The 12,967-nt window shown below is 38.8% G+C and overlaps 1 protein-coding gene and 1 long non-coding RNA gene across 5 annotated transcripts in view; one reads left to right on the top strand and one right to left on the bottom strand.

The window, feature by feature from the left end:
* The first annotated feature begins 4,771 nt into the window (after positions 1 to 4,771).
* Positions 4,772 to 6,611, top strand: LOC149109541 (uncharacterized). Its single transcript, XR_016208665.1, has 2 exons — positions 4,772 to 5,185; positions 5,545 to 6,611. It is a non-coding gene; the product is annotated as an uncharacterized LOC149109541 (long non-coding RNA).
* Positions 6,612 to 7,715: 1,104 nt separating this feature from the next.
* The window catches only part of LOC110041528 (uncharacterized), a 33,428-nt gene continuing 28,176 nt past the window's right edge, over positions 7,716 to 12,967 (bottom strand). For all 4 annotated transcript variants that reach the window (XM_089294313.1, XM_089294311.1, XM_089294312.1 and 1 more), the window contains 2 exons: positions 10,641 to 10,731; positions 7,716 to 9,906 (listed from right to left, as the gene is read on the bottom strand). In XM_089294313.1, coding sequence (XP_089150439.1) covers positions 9,775 to 9,906; positions 10,641 to 10,731 — 223 coding nt within the window. In that variant the 3' untranslated portion in view covers positions 7,716 to 9,774. The remainder of the gene's footprint in view (positions 9,907 to 10,640; positions 10,732 to 12,967) is intronic.

Genomic DNA, 12,967 nt, shown 5'->3' with positions numbered 1-12,967 from the left:
TTTTTTTAACGTAAACATACTAAGCCTACCAAAACTCTAACGCACTCTTTCACCTACGATTACTACTAGTTTTAAGTCTATCAAGTGGTAAAAATTCAATAGATGTACAACCTTGAGTAGATAAGACAAAAAAATGCTTAATTTAAGTTAGGCAGTATTTGAAACTACACTTGTGTTGTGGTGACAATGACAACAATAGACTTAGTCACTGTGATGCAATGAACCTACACTCACTTCGTTTTTAGCCAAGGGCCATTTAGCATTTTTCGACCTCTTTCAAGGCTTCGAATGGTTGCTTAACTGGAGTTGCTTCGACGTTGCAGGGCTTGAACACGCTTTATATTTTCTGGTGAAGATGGCAGCGTACGTCTGGGGCAAGCAGGCGGGAATCTCACTTCTTCCCGCCATTTCATCGATTGAAAGGGGATTTATCAACGGCTTGATCGTTTTGAACTCCCCTGAACCGAACATTCAGCGCCTTGTAGCTTTTTCCCTCACACTGCGTTGGCAGGAATGTCAAAACTATTCGACACCACGACCGTACCCCTTTTCCTTTCCGAGCCAAACCATCGACCTTGGCGACAAAAGTGATAGACTTGGTCGGTGCATAGATAGATCAACAATATCATGGATAAACTGTGCTTGCAACGGTATTATGATTCGGTCTGTAAGACTGCGTCCTGTTTACATAGTATCACTGGATAATGGTTCACATAACATCATTCTCTCCGGCGCTCAACCTTGAATGTTATTATCACTGTCATAATCATTAACCATTCGCATTGCATGACCATCTCCTGTCTGGTCTTCTTCTCTTACTTTTGTAGTGAGATGCGCGACAAGTCGATCACCGCAAAGTACACGGCGATGACAGACTTTTCGATCTCTTAACACAACTCACCGGAAATTAGAACCCATAACCCGCTGCGAATTTTGGAGTCGCATGTATCTCATAGGAGGGTCCCGTGGAGGGGGCTACTCACAGAAAAGTTAGGTAGGGGCGTGCGGCCCACTTCCCAGAACCCTTACCCTATTTTTGACCAAAATCTGCGATTAATACTCCCCTATGTACGACCTGGCCAACAATTTGATACCTTATTCATGAACTTTGTAGCTGGTACAGTTCCCCTAAAGATAAGTTATGAAGGGCTTTTGTTGACGGTCTTATTGACAATGATGAAAAAGTATCTTCTTCTAAGAAACATACCCAATTCAAGACTAGAGTGCAAGGACCATACCCTATTTAATTTAAGACCAAAATGGCCAAAATCGATACCCTATTTATGACCAAAACGGTTGAAAAACCCTATCCTTTGGGGTCGCACATACCTATATAGCCCATATAAGGGAGTGCCCCCCTCCCCGGGGGGAGGGTGCATTTAAAACACAGCTGAAAGCGCCTTGATAGTTAGAATAATATACTTGTGGATTTGGCCAAGCCTAAAAGCGGGGCTCCTGTAACATACTTATCATTTACTGGAAACATTAACCTTTAAGAAATTTCCCCAAAAAGCATTTCTCCAAAGCGAATGACTTGAAGAAACAAAACGAGTGGTTCCGAACGGAAAGTGCGAAGTTATAGAAAAACACTTAGCGGCAGCAATAAGTCTGATATCTATAACGCTGCGTGATAATAAATAGGTGAACGACATTAAGATCGTGTTCATAAGAAATAGTGACTTGCTTATATCAACTAAGCGTTCTCCAAAAGTGAGCTTATATTGCTATACAAATGCGTTTTGTTGTCCATCTGTTAAGAACGTAACGCAAAAGTTTATAGAAATAAAACCAAAACAATTCCTCTAGACGAGATTGTTAATTTAATAAACGATAGTTACATTCGATTACACCGATATTTCCATACCATAGACGGAAAAGTCTATTTTAAACTTGTCTGCAGTGTTTTGAGCACCGTCTTGTTTTACAAGTATTCACGGAGACCGTTGATTCAGACCTTGTTGCAACCAGAAGGACGGTATAATTTCTTCAAAGTCATTATTACCCTCTTTGCCGTGGACCGAGTATTCTTGATGCTTATGTTCTGGTTCTAAGCTGAGTACGGAATTTGAAGTTCACGTCCATTAATGCGCGTAAAAATACCGTAGAATTCCGAAAGTAAAGGCCCCCGTTACTTTCGGATTTAACAGGCAAAAGGGGCCGCCACTTTCGGGTAGCCGTTACTTTCGGATGGTTAAAAATCGTTTGTAAGGTAACAGTCGTTTCAGACAAAGCGGACACGTAACATAAGAAATTAAACATTTCATTTATGTATGTTTACAAAGCAGACTGTATAAACAAAAAGACTGAAGCCTTAAACCGGTTGGTACTGTATATCACAATACAACCGATTACTCTACAGTATATCATTTGACTGCTGCTAGACAAACACAGCTTATAAATCATAGTTTCAAGAAAAATTCAGTCAGGTTCGAAATGAAATCAGAGATAACTCTTCAAGTCAATGCCCAGTCCTGCAGGCGGGTCATGCTCAATCCGCATGACCCACCTTTGAGAAGAGAGATTTTCTCTTTTAATAACTTCTAAAGGACCGCTACTTTCGGGTGGGCCACTACTTTCGGTGGGGACCTTCACTTTCGGGGTTCAAGAGAAAGGTAAAAAGTTAACGTTACTCTCCAGGAGCCGTTATTTTCGGGGGAAACGTTACTTTCGGAATTCTACAGTAACGCGACAGTGGAAATCCCGCTGTAATCGTGTGATGCGATAGCCTGTGCGTAGACTGCGTAGCAGGCGTTAAACGTGGGAGGGGGAGGCAAAGCGCCAATGGAAGGAGGGGGACTGGGAGAAAGGAAGAACGACTGCTATAAGAACCTCTTTTTGTTCATTTCTACGTTTGCTGGTGAACGCATCATTCCCATTGGCTAATAATCACTGAGTAACTTATTAATTTTGTTAGTTGCCCAATCGCATCAAAAACAACAATAGCCGCGGACCAAAAGATGTATTAGCAAGGGCTTTGAGAGATTTAAATCTCCCTAGCGTGAGAAAATTTACGTTAAAACCCTAGCAAGAATCGTTCGTGACAGCTCTTTTAGCTGGAAGAGCTGTCTCTGGCAGTTTGCCTGCAGGATACGGGAATAATCTAATTCATCAAATGTTCGTTCTGGCCAGGAACTACGAACTGAACGGGAAAGCGTCGGTTCTCGTTATTTCGCCTTTGAAAAGTATCTTTGAAAGACCAGCTACGACAGATGGAGTCACTGGGCTATCCTTTTGGAGAGTAGCGCGATTATGGCTAAATCGGACCGGAGAAAATTCATTTTTTACTATTTAGAAAATAGAAATAATCTTACAATCGGAAGAATCGTATAATCTGAAAATCGGAGAATCGTATAGAACGTGCATTGGGGAATCAAAGAATCGGAAAACTCGTGTGTCGAAATTCATATTTTACTATTCTCTGAATTGGCCATAATCGCACTCTACTCTCCTTTTGCCGATTGCTCCAATTTACAGGTGTTATTCGCCGATACCAATTTTAAATACTAGCTAATTTCGTAGCCGATGCAGTTTTGGCATTGTTTAAAGTTACAGCCGTCTTTATAACACAGCATGATTGTACAGCGCTTCTGATTTGCGGCCACAACTTCTACGCCGCGGAATACGTTTAGATGACTTTTCCATTGAATAGGCCCTTTGCACGATCTGGTCACGTGGTACGGAATTACTGATGCTGGCACGCAAGTTACACAGTGAGACTTTCAAAACAAAGGAAAATCGGACTGGACTGGCACGAGTTCCTTTGTTTGGAAGTTGCGTCCCAGCATAATTAATTCTGCACCATGTAACCGGATCGCCCAAAGGGCCTGTTAAAGGAACCCAGTTGAAGAACAAAAGTCGGCCAACACAGTTTCTGGACTTTGTCAATAAGATTTCGAAAGACGCTCTTCTCTTTTGCACCAGAACCTATACCACGCACAGAACCTGCACTCCATGTTTACGTATTGTTTACGTTGGAAATTATTCCCCAGTCCCATGGATAGACTAATGCGCAAGCGCAGTACAGACAAATAATGCCCGCGCTAGCCTGGACGCCAATTACAGCAAATGTTCACGTCCGTGGGCAATAAGTTTGATACGTCCAGCTAGTTTTTTGCTGTCATAGAAAAGCTGTTAATCTTCAACATTTATGAAATTTAAAGTGGAGTAATGTACAGCTCATGTAAAAGAAGCATCGGAACACAACTTGGTCAGCGATATATATAAGCTTAAAGCAGAACATACCTAAATTCGACACTGTCTTACTTCACTCAAACTGGAGCAGCTTACGACGAAAATACTTACGCAAAATTCCAACAGACGTAAACGCGTTGAGTTGTGCCCCCAAAACATGAAAAATTTCGGGAATTTCGGACGCCATTTCCCCACGTGATATCCGCAAAAATCCTCGCAGCATGTACGCGCGTGTGCCGCAGGCGATGGCGCAATTTGTTCTAAAAATAGCAAAATTGTCCCATATCATGGGGACAGCCCCAATACTAGAAATGGCGCGCGCTTACGGTCTCCGTCCCCGCTTATGGCTCCTGGCAACAATTATGATGTAATTACTATTCTGTGACTTGCTTTTCCTTCACTGAAGCAATCACGATGCTCATTTGAACTTGCACACGTCAGTTTTTAAAAAGTGACTTCCATGCTAAAACTTTTGTGCCGCTCCTGCTTATCCGCTGGTAGCCTGCAGTACAGGCGGATTAGCGGGCTCTAGCGCGATACACGAGCGCGCACGGAGTGATCGTTCTCGCGCTTCGCGCGCGCTCGTGTATCGCGCTAGAGCCCGCTAATCCGCCTGTACTGCAGGCTAATCCGCTGGTCACAAGTATTCACTTATTTTATTTTTCTACCGGATTATGGGACGGAAACATCAAAATGGCGGTCAAAGTTGATAACACAGCGCCTAGCTGGTTTTTAAGCCTCGTTCGACATGGAAAATTCGTCAGAAATCGTTTTCCAATGTCCTTTGCGATTCCACTTGAATCAAATGTTTGTAAAGGTGGAAACGAACGGATTTTCATGGGCAAAACAGTATTGAACCAAGCTACATGATAGCCTGTGCACTGGGAAGGCGGCTTCTTTTACACCTGGCAGGTTTACAGAGAGCTTTAGTTCCTGCTGAGATCCAACAGATAAATTGATTCACTAGAAACGTACTGATCATCAAAGATTCCAGGTTAGGATGCTTTGACATGCACCCCGAAGTCTTATTGATGTGATTTCTTGATCCTGATTGCAAATGTTCACTACTTTAATTAAAGAACAATGAAAGCAACTTAACTGGACACAACATTGTACCAAAACTGTTATGTTAAGAACGTTCATGCTCGTTAAAAAAAAAAAAAACAAAACAAAAAACCACCAATTTATTGCAATCGATGATTGTAAGCTCTCTCATCTAGTTTGCTTAATAATAGTAATAGCCAGTAATAGCACATGACTTGTATATCTTGTCTAACACCAACTGGGCAAGAAGGCTTACAGGACACAAAAACATCAAAAACCAATGTTGTTTTTCTTGTTTTCGATTTTCAGGATGATGGTGGTGCTCTTGAGCAATATTAGAAGTTCACAATTAAGGCCTTTTGTTTGCCACCACCAATTACTGATGTTATTTCATTAGGCGTTTTGAATTTCTCTTTAATTATGCAGAATTTTATAGGTTATTTTTAATTTGGTTTTCTATGCAAATAAAGGTCATTTAGAACAGCAAATATTATTCATAGGACCTTACACAAAACTGCTATCAACTACTGTAGTTCTTTGAATTTACTTTGTGAGTATTTATGTTTTACCTTAATTTTCATGACTCTCGATTCAGGAATAATTCATTGGAACATTATAACAACAACTTTATTTACTCTTGTATATCTACTTTACATTAAGAATATTTCATGGCATCGTTCATGTACTGTCAAATACATTACTATCACAGGGCTCAAAATTGGAACCAATAGTCTCCAATCTGACTACATGTAACATCTCGTGGCAACCAAAAAGTCTGGTTTAGTTTCCATATAGTAACTATCTTTCTCTGTGTTGATGATCAATAACAGTTATTTCCTCAGACATTGTGTCCTTCTAGAAAATAATATCATAATGTAAAGCACATGGTGGTCCTGCTGCTGGTCCCAGATCAAGTTATTTAGGTACATGCCGTACAATGTACCTGTAGTAAATAACTTGATATGTGCAGTTTAATTTTAGCAGCAAAAATTTCCATCAAGTTAAGCTGTGAGTTCCTTATGTTCAAGTTTCACACAGTGAATGCAGTAACTGGAAGAAACTAAAGACCAGGCCAATTTTTCTGCTGGCATTGACCTTTCAACAAGCTGGCAAGACAACAAAAGCAACAAAAACAAACCACAACAAGCCATTTTTCCAAATTTATCGAAACATGAGCTGGAGAATGTTTTAGTTGAAAGGCATTCAGCAGGAACTAAAAAGGCCACAAATTCGACTGTGGCAACTTTCAAAGGTAAACATTTCCATTGTTTTTTGTTACATTTGTTCAGCCTGGGAAAAAGAAGTTAATATTACAAAATGAACAAAACAGTCAGAGATGGAAATTCTACAAAAACAAAAACAAAAAACAAACAAAACTTAACCATGAACCTTGCAAACTTGGCCTCTGGCTGTATTTCAAGTGGAACCATGATCCTTCCAGCAATCTAGGAGTCCCAGGCCCAAGAACTCGAGTCTTGTACCCTTATGGACAAATAGCATGGAGACACAAGCTGGCCATTCGGTGTCCTTGGAGACCACCAAATCGAAAGAGCATTGGTAGTATTTCAAAAAGTTCTGCACTGGGAGTTCAGCTTGTTCATTCTCTTATTACACTTCTTAGCTTTTGTACAGAGTTTACAATACATCAAATTGCTGTCTTTATTGTTCACCAGCCACAAGAACTTTTAGCCATGGCTTGAAAAAAATTTATATCTGGAATGAGTGGCCAACTATTGCAGTAGTATCAAGACTTTGATTATTAAAAACAATTGAAGTGCATCATAGGAAAAAAGCCCTAAGTGACTCTTGATCTCATATCTCTTCTTTTTCACAGAAGGAAATGAAAAGCAATTCACAAGGAAAATCTTGCACTCCATTTGATGTCACTTGGGTCTTTTTCCACACACCCTGTCAATTATTTTGCAAAATGTTTACCAATTCCTGTTATAAAATTCTAGTAGGATGATCCACCCCCTATGGAAAGCTGAAAATTGAATGAGCGACCCCTTTCTAAGAGCTCAAAAACTGAAGGCCCATGCCCTCTCTGCTCTGGACAACCCCCCTCCCCCCTCCCCCCAATACTCTCTGACCAGTCCCTTCGCAAGGGGTGCAATAATAGCGCGGTGAATAAGGGGACATGGCGAGTCACTGTTCTCTGAAAAATAGCATTCCATATTTTATTACATTTTTTTGTAGGGGGGTGGGGTGGCTCTGATATCATTACACACTTGATATTTGGCCAATCTCAGTTTTAAAGTCCAAAAGTTTGAAAACTTTCTTGTCAAAATTATTGCAAACTATCAAATTTACCTTTGAATGACCACTACAATACACTTTGATCATTTGTTGCTTAATAAAGGATGAAATGATCAATTAGGGGATGACTTTTTTGGGAGACGTTTTTGGTTGGTCTTCGGTTTCTGGCAAAAGAATGAACCTCACGCTACAAGATGTGTTACTTGGTAAATTAGACACAGAAATAGAAATATTGAATTACTTTATTACACTTGTTAAACTACATATTTTGATAAAAGTAGAAAACGTGGTGTAACTCCTAATCTAAGTACTTTTAAGGCAATTGTCAAAATGAAATTTAGAACTGAGAAACATATGGCTATGTAAAACAACACAGAACTTGACTTTCAGCCTAGGTGGCAGCCATATGTAAAATTCATATTAGAAACTTAATTTACTGTATTCAGTCTTATTTTTATTTAATTTCATTATAATATCAGGGCATGTGAAATAATTGATGTCACTAATGTTAGGTGTTATTAACAATATGTAATTTCTTTTTACTTTTGAACCTCACAAGGTTATAATAAAAAAGTGGAAAAGTAAAAAAAATAGATAAAAAAAGGGAAGTGGTATTAGTCTTCATCCGCATAACAAAGATTATGCATCAGTGCATTGCTGTACATCGCTGATCTCTACAGGTAAGAACCTCGCCATTGAAATTGAAATCTCACAAAGAAATTTGCATTGTAAATATATAGACACTTATCAAAAAATTATGATGGTAGAAAAACAATTTTCTCCCTACTCTACAAAAAATAATTATTTACAACTTCTTAAATAAGCTGACTAAATATCATCATATTAAAGTTGCTTGATCTATAATCATTAAAACTATTTCCCTGAGACAGGCTAAAATTGATTGCCAAGCACAATTTAAAAGGCATCACCCAGAGGGCACTTTGTGTGTAGAATACGGTTACAAAAGTAGGAGATTGACCCTTCATAAGAAAAAAAAAAAAAAAAAAACCCTGACTGACCTTTTAGAGTGTTTTTACGACAACACTTATCCACTGTTGCCAGCAATCATTTTTCAGAATGTCCAAAACATGACCACAAACAACAGGCAGTTCTTAATTTTTGCCACAAGTACATTGTAGACAACTAGGCCAGGATTGGGCTATTTTTGTTAAAGAATGTTTTCACTCTGACTAAAAAAAACATCAATTGATACATGTATACATTCATTCAATGCATAATTGCTATCTAAAAATCTACAAAAACATGATTTGCTATGGACAAGAGCCTGATCTTACTGAATATAATTACTTTTACTGTCTACATACACTTTCAGTCTATACGGGTGCAATAGCGGCTGTAAGAAACTTTCCACTGTAAATTATCTTCTAAGTACAGCTTATACTACTTAGTGAAAAGGCATTCTTATGTAACAATTACAATAGCCAATTCCCTGAAGTGGGGGGGAGAGGAAAGGGGGAAAAGTGAAAATGGGCCTTATGTTGGAGCTTTCCTCCCTCGACACTCCAGGGGCATTCTAGTGGATCCCCCAATGGTCAGAACAGCTGAAGGATTCGGCAGTTCAAATTAAAAGGTCAACAACCAAAAATCCAAAGAGGATGGAATTCTTGAACTGAATATGCAATTACCTACACTGGACAAGTATACATCTTTTAGCACTTCGGAAACGTGAATGCTTACGTTTTGGCACATTTTACTTGGGGGATGGGGGGGGGGGGGAAGCTGGAGTTACAGGTTTCTTAGCTCATGTTAGTTACTGGTATCCTTACATCATGAAAACTCTGCTTTGCACAGTCACTATACTCAAATCAATACACGTCTTTCTTTGCATAATTTACTAGCCCTACTTAGCTACTGGCTATTAAATCAACTAAAGCTGTGGAGAAGGAATAACTTGATAAAAGGGAAAAAACTGGAAGCTACCCACTATTAGCAGTAAGTTCTCGCTTCAAAACAGTTAATCTAGATTTAGGTTAATTCATTAACACTAATCCTTGATTGGCTAATTATTTTATTTATCTAAAGGGCATTTTCACTCACGTAGCCAGTAGTCATGTCAATTTATCGGAAAAAAAAGAGTATTAACATAAGAAAAGAGTTTGGTTTGGGACACCAGCATGGCCGCCATTTCATTGTTTTGGGACACCAGTACGGCTTCTGTGGCGTCATGTGAAAACACTCTAGATCAAAAAAAATTGCTGGCCTTTGTCCCGCCCATTTCTCATCACTGCCTGAGGGTCCTTACTTGGTCCATGTGGCTCACTTTTACATGGCGTTTACGTCAGCGTGCTGTGTTTCAGTGGGATGATTGGTAGGGGAGGTCGAAGACCTTTGTGCGCCTTGTCCGCCAGAAAACTTGGCAAGTTCAGTACACTGAAGTTCATCAGGCTTGGGTTTCTTAGAGATAAATATATAATCTGTTTCAATGCTGGCGGCTCATTACTACCTAAATTTAACATCCCCCGGCCAACAGTATTTGGTCATGTTGCCCTCACATTTGTCATTAAATATTTATACAACCGGTTAGAAAATGTCTAAATTTTCCATTTTCAAAAATGAGGAGAATTTATAATGCTGAATATTAGGTTGAAACCTCACATTTTTGTTTCTAAAAATGGAAACCTCTTTCCCTCTTTTGCCAATTTTACGCCTGTTAATGGTGAAAATAAACCTACAACATATTTTTTTTTGCTGCTTCATACCATTCCTAAATAAAAATACTTGCTATCGTTTAATTTTCGTTAAACAACTTTGCCTTACATGTTGCTCCTTTCCTTTCCTATTCTTTATGCGGAATCACTTTTAATTCACTTTTGTCGGTACTTCCCAACCTTTTCCTCGGCAGTCTCCTGATACTGTATAATAAAGCTTTCTAAACAGATTATGACTGACTTTCCCTTTAGGTGAAGGGGTGTTTATTATTCATGAATGACCTGTATTTCGATGTAATAGTGCCCTGGCAGTTTTAAGGAAATAACAAAAAGGCAAAGCTCCAATTACAGTTGAATTTAAACTAAATGCCTCAGATCAAGCAACCATATGATATCACAGTTCTTTTACCAATTGCGAGGTAAAACAATGGTCAGAATGTACCTTTAATTTGACACTATTTTACTCAATCGTGCACGCACCTTCGGTTTCTTGTTTGATTTATCAACCACAGCATACTGTGGTAGAGCTGGCTCCTTAACCGAGTGGCCATTAGCTTGGCTGTCATATCCCCTGCAACAAATAACCTACTTAGTAATTACATACATACATAACTTAATTTATTCTCAGGTTGGTGAGACTGATTAGGCCTCTAGCAATGTAGTATGCTAATTTACCGATAAATAAATAATAGGCAAGTGAACTCAGAAAAAAATGGAGGAAAAGAAAAAGAAAAAGTAGACTAAATTACAAGGTATGACTATAATAGTGATTCTAACATATATAAAAAAAAATTAACTCACAAAAACTAAAAGCCAAGGTTGCAAACAGCTTTGTAAAAGATGACATTGTGTTCAAGGATCTTAAGGTATCAGAAACATTGTTCCAAGTAACGGCCCTAAGTATTTTATTGGTTTTAAGCCAAAGCGAGTAGTATTAACTTTAAAAAAAGCACCGAGCTCTGATTAGTTTAGTGACTTTCATGTAACTTGAGCAAAGGAAAGTGTATCATGAATACAGTTGTAATACTTTAACATAAGTGCAAGTTACATGTAGAAATAAGGAAACAGTCGACCAACATACAAGGCATTTTAAAGGTGGTCAAAGATCACCCAAAGCCTTCTGAACTTTTGCTCGAATATTGCTGAAGTTTTTTCAGCAGTATTGGAAAGTTCTCAAACACTGTCGCAAATTTTCTAAAATATAATTTTGCAGGCCACAGGGTAAGCAGTTGACTAATTTTTTCTCCTGAATTATTGCTGCTATGAACAGCCATTCTAATCTCACGGTGAGAAAATGAGGAGCAGGAATTCTGCCGGCGTGCCGTGGCTATGTTTACTTTTTGAGACCACACCATTATGCAGTTGCATGTTTAGCGCATGTGCATTTTAAAAGCCGTCCACCTTGGATCAAAATCACACAGAGTTAGCCAAGAAAAATACCTTTTTGTGACATCAAATACAAAGGAAAAATGAACATCCTTCAAATAGTTCCAGAATGGATGTTTTTAGAAACAAAGCCTTCATGTGAAGAAATTACTTCTCCTTTTGACAACGTGGAATTCTGGTCGCGAAGACATCAACCAGTGCAGCTTACAGATGAGTTTTAAAAACGTACAAATCACATTTGCTAAACGGGTCTTCTTAAGACATCCGAACACAGAATGGTAACGTACTTTATAGCTTTGAATGTGGACAAAATTAAAGGACTTATTGTTGAAGTCATTGAGTGTTTAATTGCTGTACAGTCAACAATTGACAGTTAGCGTGGTTGGTTGGCCTGTACGATGTCACTTCTTAGAAATTAATGACATTTTCCGCTTTTAGTTAAATTTCTTCGGTTCAGTTTGAATGCAAATTATCATTTGGTCATCTCATCTATAACTTTGAGAGATTCAAAGTGAAACAACTCATGTGTTTGTCTAATCATCTCAATTTTTTTTTTTCATAATTACTTCAAACTTAATGATCATGCTGTTTTGCAGCAGAAAAGTTCCACAGTGTAGCAACGCAATGGAATTGAATTAACAAAAGCATTAGTTGTGAACAATAAGAAATACCCTTTACCCGGGGGTGGGACTCCCAATATAAAAAGGAAGGGGGTGCTCGTCGTACCTTTTAGGAGTTAAAAAAAAAAAACAGTTTTGGTGCCTGTCATGGTGTTAAGACTCAAAAGGTCCACAGCTGGAGCTTTGGTGGTACCTTTTAAGGTATTGAGTCGAAACAATATGACAAGAGATAATGTGTTATGTAAGAATTGGAACCTCTTGGGGGAAGAAACAAAATTCAAGCCACGCCCACAAAACAGGATCTTGGTACCTCTTAGGGGTTCTTTTCAAAATTTTCAATGAGCTCCCCTCCCCCCTCCCACGGGTAACCAGTGAGAGTATTCTGAGATATTTTACTGTCTTCCTAGCCCCTGGTGGTGGTGAAAAAGAAGACATCTTTATTATTGTTTAAATTTGGTTTAAAATACAGTTATCATGGCCGATAAACCCTTTTCATTGAAGACTGAGACAATAAACTTCAAGTATTTTATGAAACTGACGTATAAGTAAACCCGTACGAAAAAGTCTGGCCTAACAAAGCCATAATCAGGCCTAATTAAGGCCTGATTTGGTGACGTGAGGCCTGAAACAAACCTAACAAAAGCCTGACATTGAATTTGTTAGGTTAAAAGAACCAAGCCTGAAAATTTTAAGGTTTTGTTGGGTTTGATGTTAGGCTTACTCGTAACCTAACAAAGCGTAATTTTTTTCAGAGCGATAGCGTTATGAAACGGTAACCTTAATATTAGCCTGACAAAGCCT

The sequence above is a fragment of the Orbicella faveolata genome, unplaced genomic scaffold (assembly GCF_042242905.1).
Source record: "Orbicella faveolata isolate gen_17 unplaced genomic scaffold, um_ofav_v1 contig_25, whole genome shotgun sequence".
In the NCBI taxonomy this organism is placed as follows: domain Eukaryota; kingdom Metazoa; phylum Cnidaria; class Anthozoa; order Scleractinia; family Merulinidae; genus Orbicella; species Orbicella faveolata.
The sequence above is the reverse complement of the archived record's forward strand: the minus strand, read 5'-3'. Positions and strand labels throughout refer to the sequence as shown.